At 52.5% G+C, this 25,861-nt stretch overlaps 4 protein-coding genes across 7 annotated transcripts in view; all 4 read left to right on the top strand.

Moving 5' to 3' along the window:
* The first annotated feature begins 32 nt into the window (after positions 1 to 32).
* Positions 33 to 5,386, top strand: LOC136937805 (kinesin-like protein KIF24). Its single transcript, XM_067230924.1, has 13 exons — positions 33 to 216; positions 815 to 951; positions 1,229 to 1,858; positions 1,973 to 2,135; positions 2,592 to 2,689; positions 2,887 to 3,105; positions 3,248 to 3,335; positions 3,577 to 3,698; positions 3,856 to 3,961; positions 4,369 to 4,440; positions 4,584 to 4,693; positions 4,872 to 5,211; positions 5,351 to 5,386. The coding sequence occupies exons 2-13, from the start codon at positions 893 to 895 to the stop codon at positions 5,384 to 5,386; spliced, it is 2,043 nt and encodes a 680-aa protein (XP_067087025.1). The 5' UTR covers positions 33 to 216; positions 815 to 892.
* LOC136938168 (uncharacterized) lies at positions 5,260 to 8,241 on the top strand. Its single transcript, XM_067231439.1, has 3 exons — positions 5,260 to 7,037; positions 7,388 to 7,481; positions 7,679 to 8,241. The coding sequence occupies exons 1-3, from the start codon at positions 5,395 to 5,397 to the stop codon at positions 7,883 to 7,885; spliced, it is 1,944 nt and encodes a 647-aa protein (XP_067087540.1). The 5' UTR covers positions 5,260 to 5,394; the 3' UTR covers positions 7,886 to 8,241.
* A 432-nt stretch (positions 8,242 to 8,673) lies between these two features.
* Positions 8,674 to 20,913, top strand: LOC136937973 (ubiquitin-associated protein 2-like). 4 transcript variants are annotated; one of them, XM_067231161.1, is made up of 27 exons: positions 8,674 to 8,815; positions 10,417 to 10,554; positions 10,751 to 10,828; positions 10,926 to 11,036; positions 11,307 to 11,466; positions 11,700 to 11,777; positions 12,550 to 12,613; positions 12,974 to 13,050; positions 13,163 to 13,215; positions 13,633 to 13,697; positions 13,807 to 14,023; positions 14,149 to 14,386; positions 14,629 to 14,846; positions 15,072 to 15,274; positions 15,458 to 15,677; positions 15,785 to 15,824; positions 16,000 to 16,189; positions 16,392 to 16,449; positions 16,579 to 16,777; positions 16,978 to 17,069; positions 17,452 to 17,502; positions 17,614 to 17,692; positions 17,894 to 18,259; positions 18,983 to 19,087; positions 19,439 to 19,512; positions 19,689 to 19,880; positions 19,975 to 20,913. In XM_067231161.1, exons 2-27 carry the CDS (start codon positions 10,459 to 10,461, stop codon positions 20,065 to 20,067), a joined length of 3,417 nt encoding a protein of 1,138 aa, XP_067087262.1. In that variant the 5' UTR covers positions 8,674 to 8,815; positions 10,417 to 10,458; the 3' UTR covers positions 20,068 to 20,913. The 4 variants fall into 4 exon arrangements, with proteins under 4 accessions (XP_067087262.1, XP_067087259.1, XP_067087263.1 ...); XM_067231158.1 differs by having other exon boundaries at positions 10,926 to 11,042; XM_067231159.1 differs by having other exon boundaries at positions 8,778 to 8,830; positions 10,926 to 11,042.
* Positions 20,914 to 23,101: 2,188 nt separating this feature from the next.
* Positions 23,102 to 25,861, top strand: part of pcsk5b (proprotein convertase subtilisin/kexin type 5b) — a 36,548-nt gene continuing 33,788 nt past the window's right edge. The window contains exon 1 of the mRNA XM_067231197.1: positions 23,102 to 23,529. Within this exon, the coding sequence (XP_067087298.1) occupies positions 23,350 to 23,529 (180 nt within the window). The 5' untranslated portion in view covers positions 23,102 to 23,349. The remainder of the gene's footprint in view (positions 23,530 to 25,861) is intronic.

Raw genomic sequence — 25,861 nt, 5'->3', positions numbered from 1 at the left:
CTGATAGGTCTGTGCGTTCAGCGGGAAGGAGTGCGGTCACTTAAACCGTTCGTCGTTATGGAGATGTCTGTGTACGGAAACATCAGAAGATTACCTGGGCTGTGTGTGACAAATGCATACACTTCTGGTAGAAACATTACAATACAGCAATTGAAGCAGATTCTCCCAGAACCATGCTACATGGAGCAAAAAGGACGAAGAAAGACACTCTTATAGGTGAGTCCACTGTTGTGAAACTAAAACGTGTGGAATTAAATTTACTATAATTGCCATCCACATCTCTCTCAAGCTACGAGTACAGTCCGTGGTCATCACATTCCACAAATTACAAACCAAGTATGAACGCAAGTGCGCCTTGACACTTGGTGCAAGCAAATGTCATAGCATCAGCTGTTCAGACTACTGTAGCTAGCTAGAGCTGGAACAACTGTTGCTTGGCTGCCTCTGCTATATTTATCATAGTTGGACTGAGGCCTAGCCCAGCTATGTGTGACACACAGTCAGTAAGGCTGTGCCCCGACTCTATCCGCACGCAGTCTCACGTTTCAACACTGACATCACACCGACCTCCTGCTGTCGGCTTACCAGCCTGTTCTGACTGAGCGCCCTTGCAATCACTCATCAACACAACAGTATTCTAGGAAGCGAGTTGTGTGTTGAGAGCACAGAGTTGTCCTGCAAGTATAGATAAACTAGTGGGCTACTGTGTCAAACGAGAGTTTAGATTAGTTGAGCTGCTGTATGACTGGTGCTGACATGACAGCTTGGAGTGACCGCTAATCTGATGGAGAGACCACCACAAATCCTCTTACAGGGGTCAGGTGCACGAGCACATGTCAGAGGAGGTAGAAGAGAGGAAGGAGGAGGAGAAGAAGAAGGAGGTGGAGAGGAGATGACATCATGCCTGTACGAGTGCCTGTGTGAGGTTGGTTTGCAGCGTCACTATCACAGGTGAGGTCACAACTCAGGTGAGTCTGAAGCCTCGAACCGGCCAAGACTCTGATTGGTTCATAATGTCAACATCGCGCCTTTATCTCTCAGTTTACTTGTTTAATTGGCTAATTGGTAGTAAATCTGTCTGCAGTCGGACTGAAAATGACCCGTCATTGCTTCCGTTTTGGAGTATTAATGTAGTTTGGCTGTTTGGAGGCTTGGGTTGTAGAAGCTTGTAGAAGCTTTTGGAGGTTGTGGTTGGAGTTCCACCTGCTACAGCTGTTTGTCCCTGCAGGTTTGCAGCGCTGGGCATCCGCCAGGCTGCCCAGCTGTCGAGGCTCACCATGGAGGACTACCCCCACCTGGGGGTCCTAAACATGGACGACCGAGCCCGGCTCTACCGCCTGGTGCAGCTGGTCAAGACCCTGGATGAGGACGATCACGGGGATGATGAAGATGGTGGTGATGATGAAGATGGTGGTGATAATGATGATGGTGGTGATGGAAGGACTCCGACCCGCAGGCAGCTGGACTTCAGCGGCGGGGAGACCTCCCGGTCTCAACCCAGACAAGGCAGGGTGGGGACGGGTGTCCGTCTCCGTGACAACCACACTGAACGGATCTCGCAGGTCATCGGAAGACCGACCAACCGCAGCTCTCAGACCAGAGAGACAGCCAGACCGTTGTCCAATCACAAACCCTCGCTGAAATGCACCGCAGCGGCACGACACGGAGGCGGCAGGCTGACCAATCAGAGCGTCGACCTCTGGAATGAGGACACGCCTGTTCGTGGGGGGACGATGACACGCCAGAGGGGCAGAGAGGATCATGGGACACCTGTAAGAAGGCCTCGGCCCACACGCGTGTCCGAGTCTCCTGGCTACAACTACGGTCTTCCGCTCAGCTCCCCAGTAACTAACAGGAAGTAGGTTCACCCTGTCGTCAGGGGCAACATCTAGGTGCTGCATCTCCTGTTATTTGTTATTGTGTGAGTTGCAGTTCTGATGTGTGTGTGTGTGTGTGTGTGTGTGTGATGCAGGTCAGCGGGGGAGGAGAGGATCAGAGTGTGTGTGAGGAAGAGGCCACTGAGGTGTGCGGAGGACAGGAGGGGGGAAGCTGACGTGGTGAGCGTCCAGGATGGAGAGTGTGTGGTGGTCCACGAGAGCAGAGAAGCTGTGGACCTCACCCAGTACATCCTGCAGGTACTGCTGCATCTCACACACACACACACACACAGTCGCTCAGAGCCAGGGCACTTTTTGAAAACGGCGAATCTGTCGTCGTCCTTTTATGAAGAAATGTATATTTAACGCCCACATCCTCAGTTATCAAATAAAGCTGTCCCACTCACATTTGGAGTCAGGTGGCTGAGCGGTGAGGGAATCGGGCTAGTAATCTGAAGGTTGCCAGTTCGATTCCCGGTCATGCCAACTGATGTTGTGTCCTTGGGCAAGGAACTTCACCATACTTGCCTCGGGGGAATGTCCCTGTACTTACTGTAAGTTGCTCTGGATAAGAGCGTCTGCTAAATGACTAAATGTAAATGTAAATGTAAAACAAACCCACGCACTTGCTAGGAGCAGCATGTGTATATGTGTGTGTGTTGAGGCCTGTGTGGAGGGTGACAGCGTTCCTCTCCGGTCCTCTTGTCCCCTCAGCACAGGTTCTACTACGACCAGGTGTTTGGGGAGGAGAGCAGTAACGAGCAGGTGTACCAGAGCACTGCCTTTCCCCTGGTACAGCACCTTCTCGCTGGGTAAGACACTTGCTGGAGCCTGCGACCTGCTGGAGCCTGTGGACTGCAGGACAGACACCTTGTCCACAGATGAATCTTATTTTACAGTTTTTTATTTCATGTAAACGGACCACTTTTGGATAGACAAGTGTGTCGTGTCCTTTTAATAGATCCAGTTGTTGACAAACATTTGTGTGTGTGTGTATGTGTGCAAAAAGCGGCAAAGCTACATGCTTTGCATACGGCCAGACAGGTGCAGGGAAGACCCACACCATGCTGGGCCCGTCTCCAGGGAGACCAGGGCTGTACGCTCTGGCGGCCAGAGACATTTTCAGACACCTCCACTCCTCCTCCACCTCCTCCTGTCTCCTGGTCTACGTCAGCTTCTTTGAGATCTACTGTGGCCAGCTCTACGACCTTTTGGATCGCAGGAAAAAGTATGTGTGCGAGAGTAAAAGAATGAAAGAGGTGTCAGTTCCTTTATTTTCTGGTCTCTCTTTCCTCCCCTTCCCGTCCTCTCTTTGTCCTTGTCTCGTCTCTCTCTGATTCCCTCTCTTGGTCTCTCTCTCTCCCTCCCAGGTTGTTTGCGAGGGAGGACGGCCAAAAGGTGGTGCAGATCGCAGGCCTCAGGCAGGTCAGGGTGGAGTCAGTCAGCTCACTGCTGGAGGTCAGACACTCCCACCCCTCTGAAGATTCCATACTACCCCCTACTATATTAACTACCCCCCTACTTTCCTTATCACCCCATACTATATTTACTACCTCAAACTCATCATGTATCCTCCTTAATATTTTTTTAATAAAGTGAATTGAGTGTTCATCACATAGCTAGTACATAGCTAACACAGTCCCTCCCTCTCCTCCATCCCTCCCCCCTTCTCCTGGGTGTCCTGTGGGAATGTGTGCAGGTGGTGGGGAAGGGTACAGGAGAGCGCACCCAGGGTGTGAGTGGGGTCAACCCCTCCTCCTCCCGCTCTCACGCCCTCCTGCAGATCCAGCTGAGAGACTCCGCCCAGCACGCCACTGGCAGGCCAGTACCTCAACCACCAGGCACCTCCTACATATATCACAACACCACCTAATCTCATACAACACTACACAACACCACAGCTCATTCAACACACCGTGTACAGTACCTGCACGTGATTGGCTGGCCCCCCGGCCTGACAGGGGTGTCTGTGGTGCAGGATGTGGTTTGTGGACCTGGCGGGGAGCGAGAGAGCAGCTGACAGCAGGGAGCCAGACAGGCTGAGCCGCATGGAGGGAGCTGAGATCAACCAGAGTCTCCTGGCTGTAGGTTTAACACACACACATATACATACTGTACATACACACACACTTACACACATATATACATACTGTACACACACACATACACACATATATACATACTGTACATACACACATATATACATACTGTACATACACACACACACACATATATATATATATATATATATATATATATATATATATACTATATATATACATATTATATACTGTGTACACACACACATACATACTGTACATACACACACCCACACATATGCACACACACAAACATATATACTGTAAATACGCACACACACACGTATACACACCCACCTACACACATCCACACATATGTACACACACATGCACACCTACAACAATGAAAGCTTCCCGTGTTTTGTGATTGTGTGTGTTTGCGTGTCTTTCAGCTGAAGGAATGTATCCGTTCCCTGGACCAGGAGAGCTCACACACACCTTTCAGACAGAGCAAGCTCACACAGGTGACACAACACACGCCAACCTCCTCTCTCCTGAAGAACTCTCATTAGCTATGGTGGTTTCATAGATTACTATATGTAAGTCATTGTACAATCTGTTTTTGTTCAAACAGTTGTGTCAATAAAGTTTTCTCTGTTGTTCCCAGGTTCTGAGAGACTCCTTTGTTGGTGATTCAAAGACATGCATGATTGCTAACATCTCCCCCAGTCACCTAGCAACTGAACACACCCTCAACACACTCAGATATGCAGACCGGTGAGTGAAGTGTGTGTTACCATGGTAATGTTACAGTCCACTATGGTCCTCCATAACTACTAAACCCCTTTTTTTAAACAAACAAAAATTCAAACTGTGGATGAAGGAGTTTGTTGTCTCTAACTGTCAAAACTAGTTGTCTGTTGTTACCTGACATTGAGTGCTTCTGTCTGTGTAGGGTGAAAGAGCTGAGGAGAAAAGGAAGTGGAAGAGGAGGAAGAGGAGGGGTAAAAACAGGGGGTGGAGGAGGGAGGGCTGCAGGTGTAACTCCCACCCCAAAACGCGTCCAGACCACCAGCAGTAGCGGCAGTAGTGGAAGCCTCACCCAGGGCCCCAAAAGCCCTCTGAAGAGGGTCCGACTGGGGCGGGGGAGGGAGTCTGGTGACCCTGCTGGTGACCCTGCTCTGAGGCTGGCGACGGGGGGAGCTGTGCTCTGCTCCACTCCAAAACGTGGGGGCGCCGTGCAGGGGAGAGGGCGGGCGAGGGAGGAGGGCCTGGTCCTGGAGCACATCAGCCCCGTGAGAGGGACTCTGGAATGGTGGAGGGCCGGGAGAGAGAGAGTGGGGGGTGAGAGGGAGAGGAGGATTGACAGAGAAGGGAGAGAGGAGAAGGAGAGGCATCCGAATGGAGATGCACAACATCTGGACGTGGTCCCAGAGGAAGGGGCGGGTCTGTCGGCGAGACAGCGAATAAGAGAGGAGATGGACCTCTTGGGCACACCAAGAGAGGGAGGGGCCACTGGAGGTCAGAGGTCAGGGAGAGAGAGGGTTGGAGGGGTGGAGAGAACGAGAGCTGAACTGAGAGGAGAAGAAAACGAGGGCAGGAGGTGGATGGAGCTGGGAGGAGATGTTGTGAGAAGGAGAGAGGAAAGCGCCGAAGGAGGAAGAGAGAGCCACGTGAACGGAGGATGGGCGAGAGAAGCCGCGGGGCCGAGGAACGGAGGGAGCAGCGGCGAAAGAGAGAGAAGGAAAGAGGAGAGCGAGAGTGAAAGAGTGATGCACCTCCGAAGATACCACCAGCGGCTTCAGCAGTTCCACCCTCTGTCTCTCCCCCCTTCTGTCTCTCCTCCGCCTCTCTCCGTCTCTTCTCTCACTGTCTCTCCACCTCTCTCTGTCTCTCCACCTCTCTCTGTCTCTCCACCTCTCTCTGTCTCTCCACCTCTCTCTGTCTCTCCACCCATCTGTCCTCCTCTCCATCCTGTCTCCTCTGGTCTGCAGGAGCTGCTGGCTGTGTATGGGGCTGGGGCTAGAGTCAGGATCCAAACAGAGGGCAGTGTGAGGGCAGAGAGCATGCTGGGTAGCGGGCAGGAGCAGGCATCCTATAGGTCTGCGGAGCGATGGGCGTGGTCAGACAGAGGTGAGGGAGGGGTGTGGCCGGAGAGGCGGGACCAGGGGGAGGAGGATGATATCCTATTGGAGGAGGATGATATCCTATTGGAGGAGGAGTGGAGCACAGAGGAGGAAGATGAGGGGGACAGCTTCACTATGAGATCGACGGGTAGCAACAGCGACAATAACAGTCTCCACCCCCAGCCAGCCCTCTCCCACCACCTCCGTGCCCCAGCTGAGAGACCCCTCTCCCCAGCTGACCTCACTGACACCTCCCCTTCTCTGGGGAAACTCAACGACCTCTCCCTGGAGTTCAAACTCAACAACCACCCATCTAACAGCCAGGGTCTAGAATCCCACAACATGAGCCCTGGACTCAGCCCTGGGGAGACAACTTTTAACCACAGAGAGGGGGCCCCAGGGGCCTCGGGGATGCCCAGGCACCCAAACCAAGCAACCCATCCTCTGGAAAGTCAACCCCCTGAGACACGGAGGCATCCTGGGACTGGAGCCCAGACCTCCACGCCTCAGTCCAGTAGTGACGGGTCCCTCTGCTCCTTGGAGCCCCTTAGCCTGTCCCAGCTCCAGGTAGAGCAGCTGGTCGCCACCACCTCCTTCCTCAGCCTCCCCACCGACACCCCCTGGCCTCTAGACACACAGACCGGGGAGAGGGCCGGGGTGGAGACACGGAAAGCACCAGGTGTGGAGGAGGGGGGGAGAGAGAGTGAGGAGAGAGGGGTGGAGTTGTCTCTGGCAGAGCTCATTGGAATTAAGACTATGAGTCAAGTCTCTCTTTCTACAATCCACCACTCTGGAAACCTTGAAAAGAGCTACACACGCAATATGCCTTTAACACACACTACAGCACAGCACACACAGACACGTTCTGTCATCACAACAGACACACTTCAGAGCACACAAGCTGAACAGAATGCTTCTGATTGGCCCCGTCCAGCAAGGCCTTCCAATCTTATTGGCTGTCCAACACAGACTCTTGAAACCCAGGAACATGTCCAGTAAGTGGCAGTTTCTGTAAACATACTTATCTGTCTTTTTTATGATATCAGTTAGATCCAACATCTCTCTCTGTGTTCCTCCTCTTCATCTACTATCTTATCTTTCTTTCCTCCCCTTTCTCTCACCTTCACTCTACTTACCTGTGTGTCTGTTTATCTTATATCTTAATATCTCTTATTTCTCTCTCTCTCCTTTTCTCTCTGACTTTCTCTCCTTTCTTTCTCTCTGTCTCACTTTCTCCTTCTTTCTCTCCTTTTTCTCTCTCCCTCTTTCTCTCCTTTCTCTCTCTCTCCCTCTCCTTCTCTCTCTCCCTCTTTCTCTCCTTTCTCTCTCTCTCCCTCTCTCTCAGATGGAGTGTGTTGCAGGCTCACATGGACCAGCTAGAGGAGATGGAGCGTCTGTGCGTGAGGGAGGAGGCTCTGCTGAGTCGGTATCCTGTCATGGTGAGCCTTGTACGAGTGGAACCACAGCCTTTTACCATGGATCGATGTGTTGATCCTTGGAGATCAGTAAAGTACCTACCCTGCGTACTTAAATTAACTCAGAATTAGAGATGGGTGGATGTGAATCCTGTCGTCCTGAGAGCTGTTTTCTTTCCCCCGTCGCTCCCTCACTATGTCTCCATTTCTCCCTGGTTCAGGGCTTCGTGGAGTACGTTGAGAAACTGGAGGAGATCATGGAGGAGAAGAACCAGTGTGTTGACAAGCTGAGGGCTCAGCTGAAACCCTACCTCCTGAGAGAGAGAGAGAGAGAGAGAGAGAGAGAGAGAGAGAGAGAGAGAGAGAGAGAGAGAGAGAGAGAGAGAAGAGAGAGAGACCTCCTGAGAGAAAGGAGAGAGACCTCCTGAGAGAGAGAGAGAGAGAGAGAGAGAGAGAGAGAGAGAGAGAGAGAGTGTCTGATCGCTGAAACCCTACCTCCTGAGAGAGAGACCTCCTGAGAGAGGAGAGACAGAGAGGCTGATAGCTGAGGGGTCAGCTACAGGGGCCTAGTTAGTAGTACAGCCGTTATCCCGGAGGAAAAACAGGCACATAGAAGACGGCTGGCAGTTGTACAGTCGTCAGACCAGCAGATGGGAGTGTTTTTTTTGCCTCTGCTACTCTATAAGAGTGCTAATGCAGTAGGCAAGCGTAAAGGCAGGAATCAGGGACGGCCTTTTATGGATTTGAAATGATTTTGTGTCATAATAAATTATTAATATTTGTGCTCAATGTTTTGTCTCTATTTATGGAACGGATATAAGGGGAGAGGAAGAGTTCTATCTGGATACGACTGAAGGGATTTCATCTAATGTTGGTCTTGTCTGTCTACTAATTTACAAAAATACATTTTCATTTTAACATGGGTTTGATTTGAAAGCATTGGTATTCTTAGTGTAGTCCTTCTTTGCACATGGTCTCTAAATGAATAGGTAACTTGATTCCTATTAAGGTATTTATTCAGCCAGGAGAAAATGGTTTAGCTTGTTGGACCTCTTCCTGCTGCTGACGCATTTGTGAAAGAAGAAAGAAGTACGAAAGAAAACGTGAACGTAGAGATATATAATGCATCATCAGATGACTGTGTGACTTCACGGATCGAACCATAATGCCAGGTTCATTACCAATGCGTAAGAGGAAGCGCGTGCCCGATTAATCAACGGGACCGAGTAATACCGAAGGAGAACCAGGTGGTATGCGAGGCGCGCTGTGACTGGCTGCTTCAGCATCTCAGAGTTGAACAACGGCGCGTTGGGTCACGTGACGGCATCTGCTGCTGGCTGAGCGAAGCGTGTTAGCAGGTAACGAAATAAAAGGTTTGTGTATTTATCTGTAAATACGCAACCGGTTTACTCTCCTGATTTACAGCGGTATTCGTTAAGAAGACGGGGACCGAGCTGTTGCTGAATTTATGTCCATTAAAAGCTAATTTAACATTGCTAGCTAGGTGGTTAATCGCCTAGCCTAGCCGTAGCTTGCTGTTTAGCTAGTTAAGTGACGAGGTATGGATACCACTCGCTAGAGCATTGTTGTGCGGAGTCTTTTCCATGGCATGCCACTAGCGAGCTAGCTGGCTAGCATGCTATCTTGCCTACTGCACGGTTGAAGAAATGCACACATGCCCAGTTAGCTAGTACTTCTACCTGGCGTTAGACCGCCGATTAAAGAAAAACTTGATTATGACTTGTTTTGTTAATACTTTGTCATGTGACATACGCAGTCAACAAGAATAGATAGAAGTTGACAAACTTAACATTCGCACATTCTTGGCTGGGAAGGCGAGCTAAAGCGTTAGCATATTTTACGGATAGCTAGGCTAGCGGCCGACTAGCTTGGTTAGCCAGTTACACAAAGAGCTTCGTGAACAATGTTTATTTTTGCCTTATGACACAACGGACGTAGCTAATAACGTTTGCGGATATTTTAACTAGTTGGATATAATGCTGTTAAATCATTGCGGGTAAATTACGTGTATGTGACCCAGTTGGTCAATTAATGATATGTGATACGACGTTGGGGGTATTTTGGTGATTTTAGAGGTTCTCCGTCGAAGACGACACGGGAACAAAGGCTCGTCTGTTAGCTACTGTACAAGTCGACAAAGCTTGTTGGACATTATAAACATTCAGTGTCCATTAAGACATGTTTAAAGTACCAACTGTCCAGCTACTTGGCGTTCTTAGGCGCCGTCATTTATGAACCCAATTAGCTTAACATTTTCCCGGGAATTTCTTCTCGCCACCACCATCAAGCAGCTAGCTTGGTAGCTTAGCTTCCGTCCTGATTTCAGTTTTGGTATACAGTGATGTCGTTCATACTGGCCTAATACGGCACAGTTAGCGGCTGTTAACTTTACAACCATAGCAATAAACTATGTGATTGTCGCTTACACTCGACGTGCTATGTTGTTGATAAACAGATATCACTGCCTGGTTGGTTAAACCCGTAGCCTGAAGCTGTTTTGTATCCTGTCTAATGCCATTGCCGGTTCGTGTTTTTATTAACTGCGCCATGTAGCAACTAGTATAGTGAGTTATGCTGTTGAACCTCAAGCCACACGAACACACCTAGAAACGTGATCACAGCTGGCAGTGCTTAGAACACGCAGATTCTAGTTCCACCAGTATAAATGTGACCTCCGTATTTTTAAACACGATAATTTGTGACATGTATGTGCCAATCCACCTTGTTTTCAGTGCGTGAGAAAGACGATGAGAGAGGGATGTAAGCGGACACCGGCACAGCCCCCTCTTGGGTGTCTAAATTTAAACTTGAGGGGCGATACATGGGGTTATAGTCTTACATGGCACAGACAAACTTGATACAAGCTAGGCTGTGGATACAACCTATACCTTGAATACCCTTGTAGACATTGACATCCCACTGTCCTCTTGTCTTCCAGATTTTTCTATTTTGTACATACATTGTTTTGTATATACTGTATATGATGACTTCAGTGGTCAGCAACCCAACCCGGGGCGCCCGGGATAGAGCGCTGCCCACCACCACACAAACCACACAGCCACAGAAACAGATACAGGTAAAAGACCCTGGAACCAAGCAGTTTGACAGCCGCATTTGAATGTCTATGAGCTGCCTACGTTTGTCTGACCGTCACTGATTTGATTGGCCCGTGTACACAGGTAGAGCCTGGGTAACCTCGTTCACGCTAATGACGAATCTTGGTTGTGTGTGTGTGTGTGAGACAATGCTAACCAGGCTCTCTTTAAATCCAGGCCACAGCAGAACAGATCCGGCTTGCTCAGATGATCTACGACAAAAACGACGCAGATTTTGAAGACAAGGTCAAACAGGTACGCAGGTGCACGCGTGTCTCGACCTGTTATGTAATTAAGCGCTATTTAGACCCAGGGACTGTTTGTGGTACTCATCTGCGTGTGTTTACCTCAGCTGATCGAGGTGAGCGGGAAGACCCAGGATGAGTGCATGGTAGCCCTACACGACTGCAACGAGGATGTCAACAGAGCCATCAACTTCCTGTTGGAGAGCCCCTCCGACGCAGTGAGGGTAACTCACCTACGCATCACACTGCAGACAGACACGGGGACCATGGAGACACTGGCACACGACCACACCGACACAGGCAGAACTAACTTGTGTTGCATCTCTCTCTACCCCTCCCTGTTTCTCATTCCCTCTCCCCTCTCTCGATCTCTCTCTACCCCTCCCTGTTTCTCATTCCCCCTCCCCTCTCTCGATCTCTCTCTACCTCTCCCTGTCTCCTTTCTCTTTCACTTTCTATTTTTCTCTCTCCTCCCACCCTTCTCTCAGAGCTCATGGGAGACTGTGGGGAAGAAGCGAGGCCTGGTAAAGGAGGGAGGCCCACCTGAGATAAAGGAGAGCAGGGAGAAGAGGGGAGGAGAGAGGGATGCCAGCCGCGGCCGCGGGGGCTCCAACAGGAGGGGCAGAGGAGCCAGCCGCACCAGAGAAGGTGTGTGTGTGTGTGTGTGTGTGTGTGTGAAGTGCTGGTGTTTTTTTTGGTAAATCCCTGTACAGCGTTGAATGAATTGAAGCGTCTAACACAGATCGTTGTGTCTGTTTGGTCAGGCAGGGCTGAGAAATGTAAAGAATGTCGTGTTGGCATTGAGTTAGCAGGCTCTGCTGTTATGACGCTGGGATTCTGTGAGGCTGATTCGTGTTTGACCCTGTGTTTGCCCCCCACAGTGCGGGCAGAGGAGAACGGCTTTGAGATGGGTCTGGGAGAGAGAGGGGGCGACCGCGGACGCAGGGGGAGAGGCAGAGGTAAAACAGCCCTGGACTTGCCACCACCTCTCCAACAACAACACCAGGAAGAAACCTACTGGGGCATAGCCCAGATAGGGCCCCTAGACCAGGGCATAGCCCAGATGGGTCCCCTAGACCAGGGCATGGCCCAGATAGGGCCCCTAGACCAGGGCATGGCCCAGATAGGGCCCCTAGACCAGGGCATGGCCCAGATAGGGCCCCTAGACCAGGGCATGGCCCAGATAGGGCCCCTAGACCAGGGCATGGCCCAGATAGGGCCCCTAGACCAGGGCATGGCCCAGATAGGGCCCCTAGACCAGGGCATGGCCCAGATAGGGCCCCTAGACCAGGGCATGGCCCAGATAGGGCCCCTAGACCAGGGCATGGCCCAGACAGGGCCCCTAGACCAGGGCATGGCCCAGACAGGGCCCCTAGACTGTCACTCTGAGGCTGTAGTTGACAGTGGGTATATTTGTGTCAGGCACGGGTGAGGGCAGGAGTTTTGAGAAGGGGGGGGGAGAGTAAGGGCGGGAGCATAGCAGGCTGACAGGAAAACAGCCCCCCCCCCCTTCTCTGTGAAAGGAGCCATGGGTGCATGTTTTTAAGGGGGGTTTGGAAATCAGTGATGTGGCAAGCCTGCCGTTCCTGCTGCTCTAGCCCTGGGACTGCACAGGTCACATGACTGTGGAAAGGAGGGCAGCCAACGTCAGCTGTGTGTCAGAGAGCAGTGGTCAGAGCAGGGGTCTTTTTAGTGTGACATCAGGTGACAGGTGTGTGTGTGTGTGCGCAGCATCAGGAGGTCGCGGTAGGGGAAGAGCAGCTGGTGGCACCAGGTTCTCCACCCAGGGAATGGGGTAAGTGTTTGGGTGTGGTTGTGTTTAGTGACTGAAGAGATAATGATGGTTACAAGCACATATCTGAAATTATCTGTGGAACAACTAATGTCTGAATCTCTTATAAAACAAACATGACCATTTGATCACCTAAAGTGAATTCAAACTTTGCAGTCTTAACATGGTCTCTCACTTTCTCTGCCCCTCTGTCGCCTCCTCTCTCCTCCTCTCTCCTCCTCTCTCCTCTTCTCTCTTCTTCTCTCCTCTTCTCTCCTCTTCTCTCTTCTTCTCTCCTCTTCTCTCCTCTTCTCTCCTCTTCTCTCCTCTTCTCTCCTCTTCTCTCCTCTTCTCTCCTCTCCTCCTCTCTCCCTCTCCTCCCAGGATCTTCAACCCAGCTGAATACTCTGGAGGATCTCGCCAGGACACCTGGGACACGGACGGCAACGAGGCTGCAGAAGGTGTGTGTGTGGGATTGGCTGTCTAGTCGGTGTGTGTGTTCTCTGTTATGGTGTATGTGCCCAGGCTGTTTTTATGTGTGTGTGGGCTGACTAACTGTTTCTCCTGCTGCAGGAACATGGAGAGGTAACCTGGAGGACTGGGCTGCTGAGGACTGGAACGAGGACGTGAGTACCCCGGACCTCAGGGTGTACACACACACACACACCCGCCTGTCATGACCCCCACACACACACACACCCGCCTGTCATGACCCCCACACACACACACACACACACCCGCCTGTCATGACCCCACACACACACACACACACACACACACACACACACACACACACACACACACACACACACACACACACACACACCGCCTGTCATGACCCCCCACACACACACACACACACACCCGCCTGTCATGACCCCACACACACACTCCTGAAATCACCCTGATAAACACACATTCCTGATGTGACCCCAACACACCCCCTCATGTCATCACCCCCAAACACAGACACACTGATACGACCCAACATGTACCCTCTTGAGAAGGCCTGTTACTAAGGCAACACTGTTGTTGCTCTCCAGCTTTCAGAGACGAAAGTGTTCACCGCCTCCTCCGGTCCTGCCAACCACATCACACCTGGAAACGGGTAAGACACACACACACACACACATCAGGGCCAGCATGGTGTACGGTCTTGTGTTCTGGCTACACGAGGAGAAGGTAGCTTCTCTAATTGAACCGTCCCCCCCCCCCAGTGTTGATGTCTCCTCCCTGCTGCCCAAGCCGGGCCCCGGGGTCGTGGAGGCTGAGCTGGTGGGTCTGGACGCCCCCTCCGAGGGCCTGGGGCAGAGCATGGTGTTCACCAACTCCCACCACAACGGGCGCCCGGCCACGCACAGCTACGCCCACGCTGCCTCCAACAGCTACGCCCACGCTGCCTCCGCCTCCAGCACCTATGCACACGCAGCGCTGGTGAGACACGCTACACACACACACACAGATATCTGTTTACATACACTCCCAAACCTCTCTCACTCTTGCTCTGTCTCTCTCTCTCTCTCTCTAACACTATCTCTCTCTCACCCCCCCCCCCCCAGTCCTCGGTTCTGGGTTCTGGGTTTGTCTCCTTGAGCAACCCCAAGCCCGCCCCCTCTGACGCCAGGTTACCAGAGCAGCTCAACAGGTCCCACCTGTCCCTGCGGACCAATCAGCCGCTGGTCGCCGCCGGCAACGCCAAGGAATCCGTTCCACCCGCAGTTCAAAGCTCCGCCGCCATGTCATCCAGTGAACTCAAGCCCCCCAGAGTGGAGAACGGCCCTGTTACGACCTCTCACAGTGAGTCTCACACACACACACATGTTACTCTCCCCCTCCTCCTCCGGTCTCACCCTCTTTCCTCCCCCCCTCCTCCGGTCTCACCCTCTCTCCTCCCCCCCTCCTCCGGTCTCACCCTCTCTCCTCCCCCCCTCCTCCGGTCTCGCCCTCTCTCCTCCCCCCCTCCTCCGGTCTCACCCTCTCTCCTCCCCCCCTCCTCCGGTCTCACCCTCTCTCCTCCCCCCCTCCTCCTCCCCCTCCAGTGGATCTGAAGATGCAGCCGGAGCCATCGGCCGTGCTCAGCCAGCTGGCCCAGAGGCATCTGGCCGCCTCGGAGCCCCCCGCCCAGGTCCCCACGCCCCCCGGCCACGACGCGTCGCTTGTCCCCCCCAGGGACGGGCCCTCTCCGGGGGAAGCCCCCATCACGGAGCCCCCCCGGCAGATGAAGACCCAGAGACGCAGGGTGGCCCCGTCCTCCAAGGTGAGGATGCTGTCTCTTACTGACACACTCTTGGTCTCTCTGTCGGTCTCTCTGTCGGTCTCTCTGTCGGTCTCTCTCTCTCTCGGTCTCTCTCTCTCTCTCTCCATCTCTGTCTCTCCCTCATCCTCCCCCTCCCTTCCTCCCCTCTCTCTGTCTCGCTCCATCTGATAGATGTCACACTGTCTTAATCTTACACACACATTCTAACTCCCCTCCCCCCCTCAGATCCCTTCTTCAGCGGTGGAGATGCCAGGCTCTGCAGACGTGTCGGGCCTGAACGTCCAGTTCGGAGCCCTGGACTTCGGCTCAGAGCCAGGCGTGGCAGAGCTGGGCCCGTCAGAGCCAGCCAGGGAGGTCTCCCCGGCCCCCTCCGCCACACCCCTCCAGCAGCCCCAGAGCAGCCTGTTCTCCAAACCTGGAGCTGGCAGGTGTGTAGTCTGGGAGGGAGGGGGTGTGCTTGTGTGGGTGAGAGGGAGGGAGGCAGGGAGGGAGAGGGTGTTTGTGTGGGTTGGAGGGAGTCCCTCACCATCAGTAATGTTTTGATGAAGAGAAGAGAAGAGACACTAGACTCTCCTACCTCCTGTTTGACGCTGCTGCTGCTGTTGTTCCAGCGATCCTCTGGGCAGCATGCCCACCCTGCCCCCGGCCGTGTCCGACCCCATCTTCCCCTCCCCCTCACTGGGCTTGCCAAGCGCCACACCCTCCCCCTCCATGGGTCTCCCCAGCGCCGCCCCCCCAGCCTCGTCCGCCCAGGCCAGCGTACCCAGGAGTCTGCCTCCTCACCTGGGCTTCCCCCAGAGCAAGGACCCCTCTCAGCCCGGAGCCCTCACGGTGAGCAGTCCAGGGTTTACCACGACCACGAAGGGTTCAACTGATCTTCTCATCCGACTCGCCGAGTAGAGTCGCCTTTGGTCTGATTTGGTTGTGTGTTTTTTCAGAATGGCTACAGCGGCGTGAGGACTCAGAGCACACATGAAGGTGAGTACCCACAATGCATTGAGACAGGGTGGTCTCGACGACTCGTCTGAAGTCTGTGTTTTGAATGGAAACACCCAAAAAACACCTGTTTCATGTGTGCGGTTTATTTACCAGCTGGGGTTAGTTAATGATAGATGTCTGGCTCTTCCTCTTCTCCCTCCTCTTCTCTCTGCAGCCCCGTCAGCCTCCAGGACCCCCAAGCCAGAGTCTCCTCCCATGACCAGCGACAGTGGCCCAACCCACCACGTACCTGGCCCCGCCCACCACGTACCTGGCCCCGCCCACCACATACCTGGCCCCGCCCACCACGTTCCTGGCCCCGCCCCCACCCCCTCACACTCCGCCCCCCTGCCCTCCCTCGGCAGGTAAGCGGAAATCTCTCTCACACACACACACATCCACGTCCCAACCGTAACCGTGGAGATAATGATGGTTTACAAGCACATATCTGAACCTTCCTGTGGAACACCTAATGGTCTGAGTCTCCTTACGCCCTCATGCCCCTCCCCCCCCCTCCCCAAACCTGTCTGATGACATCACTGTTTTCCCTTTCTCCCTCCTCCGCAGTCATGTGACCAGCAGCCACTCAGCAGGGCCATCTCTCTCCACTAGCTCCGCCCTCACAGTAAGTTAAGAAACGCTGGAGTTTTAACAAAGACACGATTTTAAGAATGTGTTGAGGTTGATGACTAATGGTTCTGTCTGCCTCTCCTCCTCCTCTTCATCCTTGCTCCTCCCCCCCTCCCCCTTCCAGATGACCAGTGAGGAGAGCAACGCTGGCCTCCTTGCTGCGTTCTCCTCCGCCGGCCCCGCCGTCATCCCCAGCTCTGCTCCAATCAGCTCCTCGTCCTCCAACGGGATGCACATGAGCTCCGGGGCACCCGGTCTCACCGCCAACGGCAGCGGAGCACTCTCCGCCGGACGCTCCGCCCCCCTGCTCACCACCACATCCGGTAGGACGCTTCCCACCGCCCCGCACTTCCTGTTTATATGGCTAGCTGTTTTGGGGGGCCCAAAAAAAATTAAAATACAAAAGACGATTTCTTTTATTTATTGATATAACATAAGACATTCCTTAGTGTTCACCTGGTTCTATCTCTGGTGTTTTGGTGGTCTTACTTCTCCTTCCCCCCACCGCTCTGTCTCCCCCCAGGCAAAGCCCCTCCCAACCTGGCCCAGGGCGTGCCCCCTCTCCTGGCCAACCAGTACATCATGGGTCCTGGAGGTCTGCTGCCTGCCTACCCGGTAACTACATGCTCTCTGCCTCTCTCGCTCTGTCTGTCTGCCTCTCTCTCTCTGTCTGTCTGCCTCTCTCTCTCTCTGCCTCTCGGCCTCTCTCTCTCTCTGCCTCTCGCTCTCTCTGCCTCTCTCTCTCTGCCTCTCGCTCTCTGCCTCTCGCTCTCTGCCTCTCGCTCTCTCTGCCTCTTGCTCTCTGCCTCTTGCTCTCTGCCTCTCTCGCTCTCTGCCTCTCGCTCTCTGCCTCTCTCTCTCTGTCTGTCTGTCTGCCTCTCTCTCTCTCTGCCTCTCGCTCTGTCTGTCTGTCTGCCTCTCTCTCTCTCTCTCTGCCTCTCGCTCTCTGCCTCCTCCTGCCTCGGCTCAGCTGACCTTTGTTTCTCTGTCTCCACAGCAGATCTATGGCTACGAGGACCTGCAGATGCTGCAGTCTCGCCTTCCTATGGTGAGTGTTCGTGTCTCTCTCACACACAAACACACACACACAGGAACACTTGCATTGATCAGCTGCAATGTGTGTGTGTCAGTGTATTTGATCACCTCATGCTCTCTCCAGGACTACTATGGAGTCACGTTTCCGGGCACCGCGGCAACCATGCCCGGTAGAGACGGCCTAGCCAACAACCCTTACTCGGGTAACTATGGCAACCCTGCTCACCCCCTCCCCCGGGCGCTCCGGTCTCTTGTTGTCATTGATATGTTTCTAATCTCTTTTTTTATTCCTCTCCTCTATCGCTCTCAATCTTTCTCCCTGTCTCCTCTCTCTCTACGGTCTTTCTCCTCTCTCTCTCCATCTCTCTATCCGTCTCTCTCCATCCCTCTTCCCCTCCCTCAAGGCGAAGCCACCAAATTCGGCCGTGCCGACACCTCGTCCCCGGCCCCACCCACCAGCCTGTCGGGGGCCGGGCCCCCCCAGCAGCAGCAGGCCCCCCAGGGGGGTGGGCAGGGTCAGTCCCAGCAGAGCCAGAACCAACAGACCCAGAACCAGGCCTTCCTGAACCCCCCCCTCCCCCCGGGCTACGGCTACACAGGCCTGCCCTACTACGCTGGCATGCCCGGGGTGCCGTCTGCCTTCCAGTACGGCCCCACCGTCTTCGTGCCTCCGGCGTCGGCCAAGCAGCCCAACATGGGCCTGGGCAACCCCTCCAGCCAGTACCACCAACAGCACCAGCCCAACTACGGACAGCACGCCTACACCACAGGTGAGGGCCGTGTTGGAGCGAGGGTTAGAGCGACCAGGGTTTTTGTGGGTTGTGGGTGTCATCGTGTGAGGGAAGGGAGGGAGGGTGGGGGGGGGGACGACCTAAAGAAGAGGGGCCAGGATGTAGAAGGGGAGGAGCTTCTTGTTACTGCATGGCCTCCTGCTGCAGGCACTGTTCACCTGCTGCACTGCTGCTCCAGCCCTCTGACCGCCTGCCCCTCTACCTCTCTCTACCTCTACCTCTCTCTACCTCTGCCCCTCTCTCTCTCTCTACCTCACAAACCTGTCTCTCTACCTCTACCCCTCTCTCTCTCTACCTCACAAACCTGTCTCTCTACCTCTACCCCTCTCTCTCTCTACCTCACAAACCTGTCTCTCTCTACCCCTCTCTACCTCCACAAACCTGTCTCTCTCTACCTCACAAACCTGTCTCTCTCTACCCCTCTCTACCTCACAAACCTGTCTCTACCTCTACCTCACAAACCTGTTTCTCTCTACCTCTACCCCTCTCTCTCTCTACCTCACAAACCTGTCTTTCTCTACCTCTACCCATCTCTCTCTACCTCACAAACCTTTCTCTCTACCTCCCCTGTCTACCTCTATCTCTACCTTTCTTTCCACCTGTCTTTACCTCTCCACCTCTCTCTACCTCCCTCCCTGCCACTTCTCTCTCTCTCTCTCTCCTTCTCTCCCCCCCCCCCCCACCCCCCCTCCTCTCTCTCAGCCTTTGATGACCTGTCGCAGGGCCATGCGGGGGAGTACAGTAAGGGAGGGTACGGAGGCTCTGTCCAATCACAGGTCAAGTCAGCAGGCAACGGCCCAGGGAAAGGTACACCCCCCCCCCCCCAACTCCCTCCTCCCAGTTACTTCATCATCACTCTCACCCCCACCCTTGGCCTGACCCCACCCAGAGCATCACCTCCAGCTGAACCCACGCCCCCCTCCCTCACTGTCTGCTAATACTAAAGACTCACACTCTCACTGCTCCTGTCAGCGAGTCTCTCTCTCTCCTCCTCCACCCCTCTCCACCCTTAACTGCTTGGGCTATCTGGTGGAGTTTGAAGAAGCAAACTGATGTGTCTCCTGCCTCTCATCTACCCCTCTACTTCTTCTCTCTCTATCTCTCCATCTTTCTTTCTCTCTGTCTCTCCATCTCTCTCCCCTCCCCCTCCCCTCCCAGCTCCAGGACTGTCAGGCTCGGGGAACAGTGGAGGAGTCCCGGACATGGGAGCGTCTATCTACAGTAAGAACCAGGTCAGTCTCCACCTCCCTCACGTCACAGTGGTGTCATACATGTGATGTCATACATGGAGAAACGGGTGAAACTCAAAACGTGGCCCCGTTTGGATTCCTTTGGTGCCAACTGACCTCCAGTTAACCCCTCCTCTTCTTCTCTCCCTCCTCTTCTTCCTCTTTCTCTCCTCCATCAGTCGTTTGACAAGCAGGGCTTCCACACGGGCACCCCCCCTCCCTTCAGCCTGCCCTCAGCCCTGGGGGGCTCGGGCCCCCTGAACCCTGGAGGGGCCCCCGGCTATGCCCCGGCCCCCTTCCTGCACATCCTGCCCCCCCACCAGCAGCCACACTCCCAGCTGCTGCACCATCACCTGGCCCAGGACGGACAGGTGAGACGACACATGCGTACGGACATACACACACACACACACACCAGCGTTGAGTGCCCCGGCCAACCCTGTGTGTGTTTGTCTCCCCCTGCAGGGCGGTCCAGGGCAGCGCAGCCAGTCCAGTGGCATGCAGCAGAAGAGCCAGGGCAAGTCAGGCTACGCCAGCTCCCCTTACTGGGCTAACTGACGAACTTGGGCGGTGGGGCCTCCAGCCTCGCCTCCAGCCTCACCTCCACCCTAAAGGCTGTGTGTGCGTGCGTACGTGTGTGAAGCTAAAGAGGACACACTACCCAGACAAACCCTACTTCCTTTTCAACCCTCTTCCTCCCTGCTTTAGCCCCCCTCCCTCCCCCCCTTCAAAGTCCTCATCAACCTTTTGGTTCTCTCTTTTACCTTTTTCAAATTGGTTGTACATGTAAGATATTTATGTATGTATTTATATATATATACTGTATATGTAATAGTAGAACAAGAAATGTGGTTGCTGCATTTTATTTTTGAAGGACGTTTTTTTGTTTACTATTTTCAAAACTGCAGGAAAGACGTTACAAAAAATAATGCAAGGAGAAAATAAAGTGATCCGGGGGAAGAGGGAGAATCTCTCTCTCTCCCTCCCTACCTCTCTAGAGGATTAAAGACAAAAAAAGGAAAAGAGTTAAAAAGCAGAGAGCCTGAGCACTGAGTGAATGAGGACTGACTGGGGGTCTTTATCGCCTAACTCCATCTGTCTTTTTTATACACCTGCCCCGACCCTCCCTTCATTCACACAGATCCCCTGTTTTAAAACTGCTTTATTTCCGTAGCCATATGTTTTCTTCCCTCTCATCCTCCTCCCCCTTTCCTTACCTCCATCCATCCCTCTGCCCCTCAGGTTTTCAGTTTCTGGGAAGGGGGAGGGGGGTGGGGGTGGGGGTGGGGGGGGACTGCCCTCCCCGTCCCCCCCTCCCCTAAAGACTGGCTCATTTCAAATTTTATATTTTAATTTAATTTTAACCCTTGTTTCCCTCTAAATAAAATTTCTGAGCAGTTGGAATGGTTGCTTGTTTTTTTTGGGGGGGGGGGGTGGGGGGGTGGAAGGGTTCTTCATCGAATGCAAATAACTGAGGTGTAAAGGCTGCATATGTACTTATGGGGACAGATTGTGACCCAAACTGTAGGAAACCTTTTATACCATTTAAGTGAGCAGTCCAGTCCACACACTACCGACTGGGTCCACAAACACCTTGCAGTGCAGCCTTCTACCACTAGAGGGGGACGATGGTCCTCTGCCTATTCATCCTGATGCAGTTTTTTGTATAATTCCAGCGATTTCTCATTCCTTCACCAAAGGCTGTCTAGTTAACATAAGTCAACATATTTTGAACTTCAAACTGAAATGTGACATTTTATTACTGAGAGGGTTGTGTTAATTTTGTTTTGTTGTGAATACCTTTAAAAGGGTCTTGTGAAGTAGCATGCTCTGAAGAAATGTGAGTGAGAGGAGGAGGGGGGGGAGGATGGATAGAAAAGGGAGTGAAGAGAAGAAGGGTGTGTAAGGATATAGAACAAGAGGAAGGTTATAAAAAGAGGGGGTGGCAGTGCTGCAGAGACGTACTGCTCTGGGTTCAAAGTTCAAAGTGAAGTTGAGAGGTCAAATCTGCCTCTTAGGGAGGCCACCCAGAGAGGGGGGGGGGGGGGGTATAGGGTATATCCCAGAAGGAATACGTTAATTGATTGACAGATAGTGATGGGTATTGTGTGAGGAGAGGAATAGAATGGTGGCAGGATTTCCTAAAGGCATGAGTTGATTGTAGTTTCCGTTAAGAGTTATCTCTGGTTTGGTGAATTGAAGGCTGCGGATTATTAATAAAAAGAATAAGTTATATTAATGACCACCTGCATTTAGAAATGCATCAAGACTTCAACACTAACACCAAGAGCCAGCTGATTCAAAACGTTCGTGTCGAGCGTTGAACAAGTAGGCATCTTCAACATTTCGTTGACGAGGAGTAGGAATGTACGCAGGAATGCTTGATGTTTGTTGTCACTTGTGACCGCTTTCGACAAAGACGTTTTGTAGGGGGTTCATGCGGTTCATTGCCGAGTGGGGGGCTATAGGCTGTCACGCAGGACCTCCACGGCCCCCCAGCAGCGAAGCTGAGCGGTGAATGGGGGGGGGGGCTCGTGAGCTGGGTAGTTGATTTCGTACTCAAATCATTGCCTGTTTTTCCTCCTTTTCAAATGCTTTCAATTACAAGCCCTTCCTTGCGCTGAATGGCAGCGGTCACGGGGTGTTTTTCGTTCCTTTCATCTGGTCTCGGAGGACCGTGAGATATTCTTGTCCCCCGCTTGTTGTTAGGTTTGACAGCGGGGTCCATTCACCGAGAAATTGGCCGCAATTAGAACAATTATGCTGATTCGCACTTGTGTTCAAGGCGAGGCGAAACAGAGTTTTCGCTGTGCGCGCCGGTTCCTGGCTTGCAACGGGGTTACTCTGGGCAACTGCTGAGAAAACAAAAACCCATCAATCAACAAATGAATAAGACCGATAGATACCGCTAGTTTCTATAATGATATAAACACTGGGCCTACTACGTGATGTGTGTGTTGGAATGTTGGGTGTGCAAGGTTGATCTATATAGCCTGTGACAGACCAAAGATAAACCGAAGTATTTGGCACATATAATATGTTATGTGCTGAAATAATGAGATGAAAAAAACGAAATATATTCAAGTTGATTGTTTATTTAATATATATTTAATATATTTTTTGGTAGGCCTATCTTTACTTAAACTAGGAACATTTTGAATTTGTAATTGTACGCCTAGTTGTTGCAATGTAGCACTGTGTAATCCGCCGGCTGGTGAGTATTTAACTGTAATACTATAAGTTCTGTATGACTTTACCGTTTTTCCGTTGCTATATTGAAACAATTTGAACAAAACCAAATCATGGCTTTACCAACAGGGCAAAGAAGCATCTTACACTTGTCCAAGCCTACAGGTTGCTATAATCTCAGACCGCGGAGATTGCAACAATACAAAAAGTATGAGGTTACCTTTAAGACCCAGCGGAGTGCAGGCAGCCAGCGGGTTAGTTGTTTCGAGTCTCGAGAGTGTGGCTAGCTAGTTATTTGGGGGGAGGCGCTGTAGCCATTTCGTCACATTAAAGACTGAAAGAGAAGCTACATCGAGTCCCGGGGAAAAGAAATTACCCCTCAGATCTGCATACAGATTATCCCTGTGCTCCGCCGCAAAGGAGCACTAGCGAAAACTTCGAACCCCATGCACAGCACGAGGAGGAGCGAGACCAGGACCGTGTAACGGGATTCTAGGCATTTTTAGGATTCCGTTTTCCGTTTTTTTTTCTATGCGTGTATGTGGAGGTTGAGCGAACAGTTCTATGAGAATCCTGCTTGCTTTGCGGCGAGAAGAGAAGTTTGGTTGTTTGTCTAGTTGGAGGAGGGAGAAGCGAAAAAGTGGGTGAAAGATGGTTTGGAACGCCGCGCTGAGAAGTGGCTTGATGTGCGTCCTCGCGCTCTTGCTAGGTTTTACGTCTCCCCCGTGCAAAGCTCGGATTTACACCAACCATTGGGCTGTTCGGATAAACGGGGGACCAGACTTCGCTGATCGCATAGCGGACAAATATGGCTATAGAAACATGGGACAGGTATGTTTACAGTGGTTCCTCTTGAAGTTATCCTGTCTCCACTTGTCTCGGGTTATATTCGGTTCTATAGATAATTACATCCCCCACCCCCCAACATGTTCTTTTTCACCGCACTGTCGCCTACATAAACTTTTATGTCAATATGGAATAATGCCCTCAGGTTACGTTGCTATGGGGTTGAAGTACACTTCACGTGCCAAGGTTATCTCCCCGGGGTACCGGACAGCCCACGGCTGGCTCCGGACCAGCTCGAACCCCGGTCTATGGTCTACCGGGTGTACATGACATGGTGCGGTGACATGACCCGTGACCGAGTGAACAAAGGGAGCATAGCTTTGGTCGGTGGCCGGTGGCACAACAGGTGCCCCGCCACCACACCGCATTAACTCAGTTACGTGATTGCTGTATAGAAGATGATTGTTTTCCGGTCAGCCTTTGGCGAACTCGCCGACAGTAGGGGTATCAACTCCGTATTTGTTTGTGTGGCTTGAAGACCAAGCTAATAGCGATTAGGTTTTAACTTGTTTGGGCTAAAGGCTGCTTATGTCTTTAAGATTAACTTATCAATGATTTGAGCTTTTAACAAGCTCATAATATCACGAGCAGAGCATTTTGCCGGCTTCTATAATAGAGCATTACAGAAGACTAATGCTCCTTGGAGCCCAACAACGTCTCAGTCTGCCAGTCTAACTATGGTTTCTCCTCTTTGAGATAATCTCAGAGCACCGTTCTTATGTCACCGTGCCTTCACACCGTTACTATAAAGTAGCAATGCTGTTGCATAAACACTGCCTGCCTCTCTCTCCTTTTATGTCTCTCTCTCTCTCCCTTTCTCCCTCTCTCCCTTTCTCCCTCTCTCCCCCCCTCTCTGTTTCTTTCCATACGTTTTTGCCCTGTCAAGAACAGGTCTTGCTGCCTCATATCAGTGATATAGCCCAGGGTCTTCAACCAACTAGAACTATGAAGAGGAGGAGGAGATGGGGGGGGGGGGGGGGGGGGGGCGGGCGAAGGAAGAGAAGGGGGGGGGGGGGGTCCCTTAGCTTTTCTTGTCCTTAGCAATGATGTCACCCTGTTGTATCTTGGATGTTCAGAAGCCTGTGCAAGTTCCGAAGTGGCGAGGGCGGGGGCGGGTGGGCGCTGTGCGGGGTTGCCTAGCGACACACACGAGAAGCGTGTTGTGAGAGAGGAGTACAGTTCTGACACCGACCCAGGGACATGGACCAGGCCGGTGGCTCCTGGAGCCTGTGGCATCCTTCCTCCGCAGGGAATAATACAGCTTAGACACTGTGACTGGTTGGAATGGGGTGGCCTAGTCAACAACTATAGAACCCCCCGCCCCTCCCTCCGTCCTCCTGCTTCAGAGATCTGGCCTTAATAGCCCCATTTACCCCCTACCCCGTCCTTTATGAGTACTAATGTGTAGTGACCCCCCCCCCCCTTGTAGGAATGTTCGCTGGGTGCTGTCTCCCCCCCTACACACACACACACATTCTAATTTCCATGTGAATACGAAGCACTCATTGGACTTTGACACCTCATAGACAACAGTTTTACTTCCTGCCCCAGGTCAACTGAAAGACGCTCCTTTTGAGCCGATAACAGACCCGTTCTCCGAGCCTGAACTTTGACCCCCCCTGGGCAAATCACGGCAGCCATGCCATTACACATCACACACACACCAATACACACCCACCCACCAATACACACCCACCCACCAATACACACACGCACCATTACACAAGAGGACCAGTTGCACACACATTACTAAAAAGCAGGGAGGTTTTCTTGGCACAGTTCAAGGTATTCCATATCATCTGAGGCGACTCAATCTAGTCTATTTCATCAGGATGTGAGAGCCTTGTACACTTGTGGGAAATAGCTGCACTATGGTTACAAACGGGAAAAGCTGATTTCTTGAGAGAGAGGGAGAGGGAGGGATAGAGAGAGAGAGGGAGAGAGAGAGAGGGAGAGAGAGAGAGAGAAGGGGGGTGAAAAGATGGAAAGGTGGGGGGAGGGGGGAGAGAAAGAGAGGGTGAAGAAAGAGAAGGGGGGGGTGAGGAGAGGGAGATGGGGGAGAGGCAGGTGGGGGGTGTACACATAGAGAGAGGGAGGGAGATGGGGGGGTGTACACATAGAGAGAGAGAGGGAGGGAGATGGGGGGTGTACACATAGAGAGAGGGAGGGAGATGGGGGGTGTACACATAGAGAGGGGGAGATGGAGAAGTGATGTTACAGAGGAGGTGAAGTCCACACAATGACAAGCACACATAAGGAGATGGGACAGAGAGAGGGAGGGAGGGAATGAGGGAGGGAGCGGATGGAAGGATAAAAA

The sequence above is a fragment of the Osmerus mordax genome, chromosome 28, assembly GCF_038355195.1.
Source record: "Osmerus mordax isolate fOsmMor3 chromosome 28, fOsmMor3.pri, whole genome shotgun sequence".
In the NCBI taxonomy this organism is placed as follows: domain Eukaryota; kingdom Metazoa; phylum Chordata; class Actinopteri; order Osmeriformes; family Osmeridae; genus Osmerus; species Osmerus mordax.
This window is presented reverse-complemented; position numbering and strand designations above follow the sequence as displayed.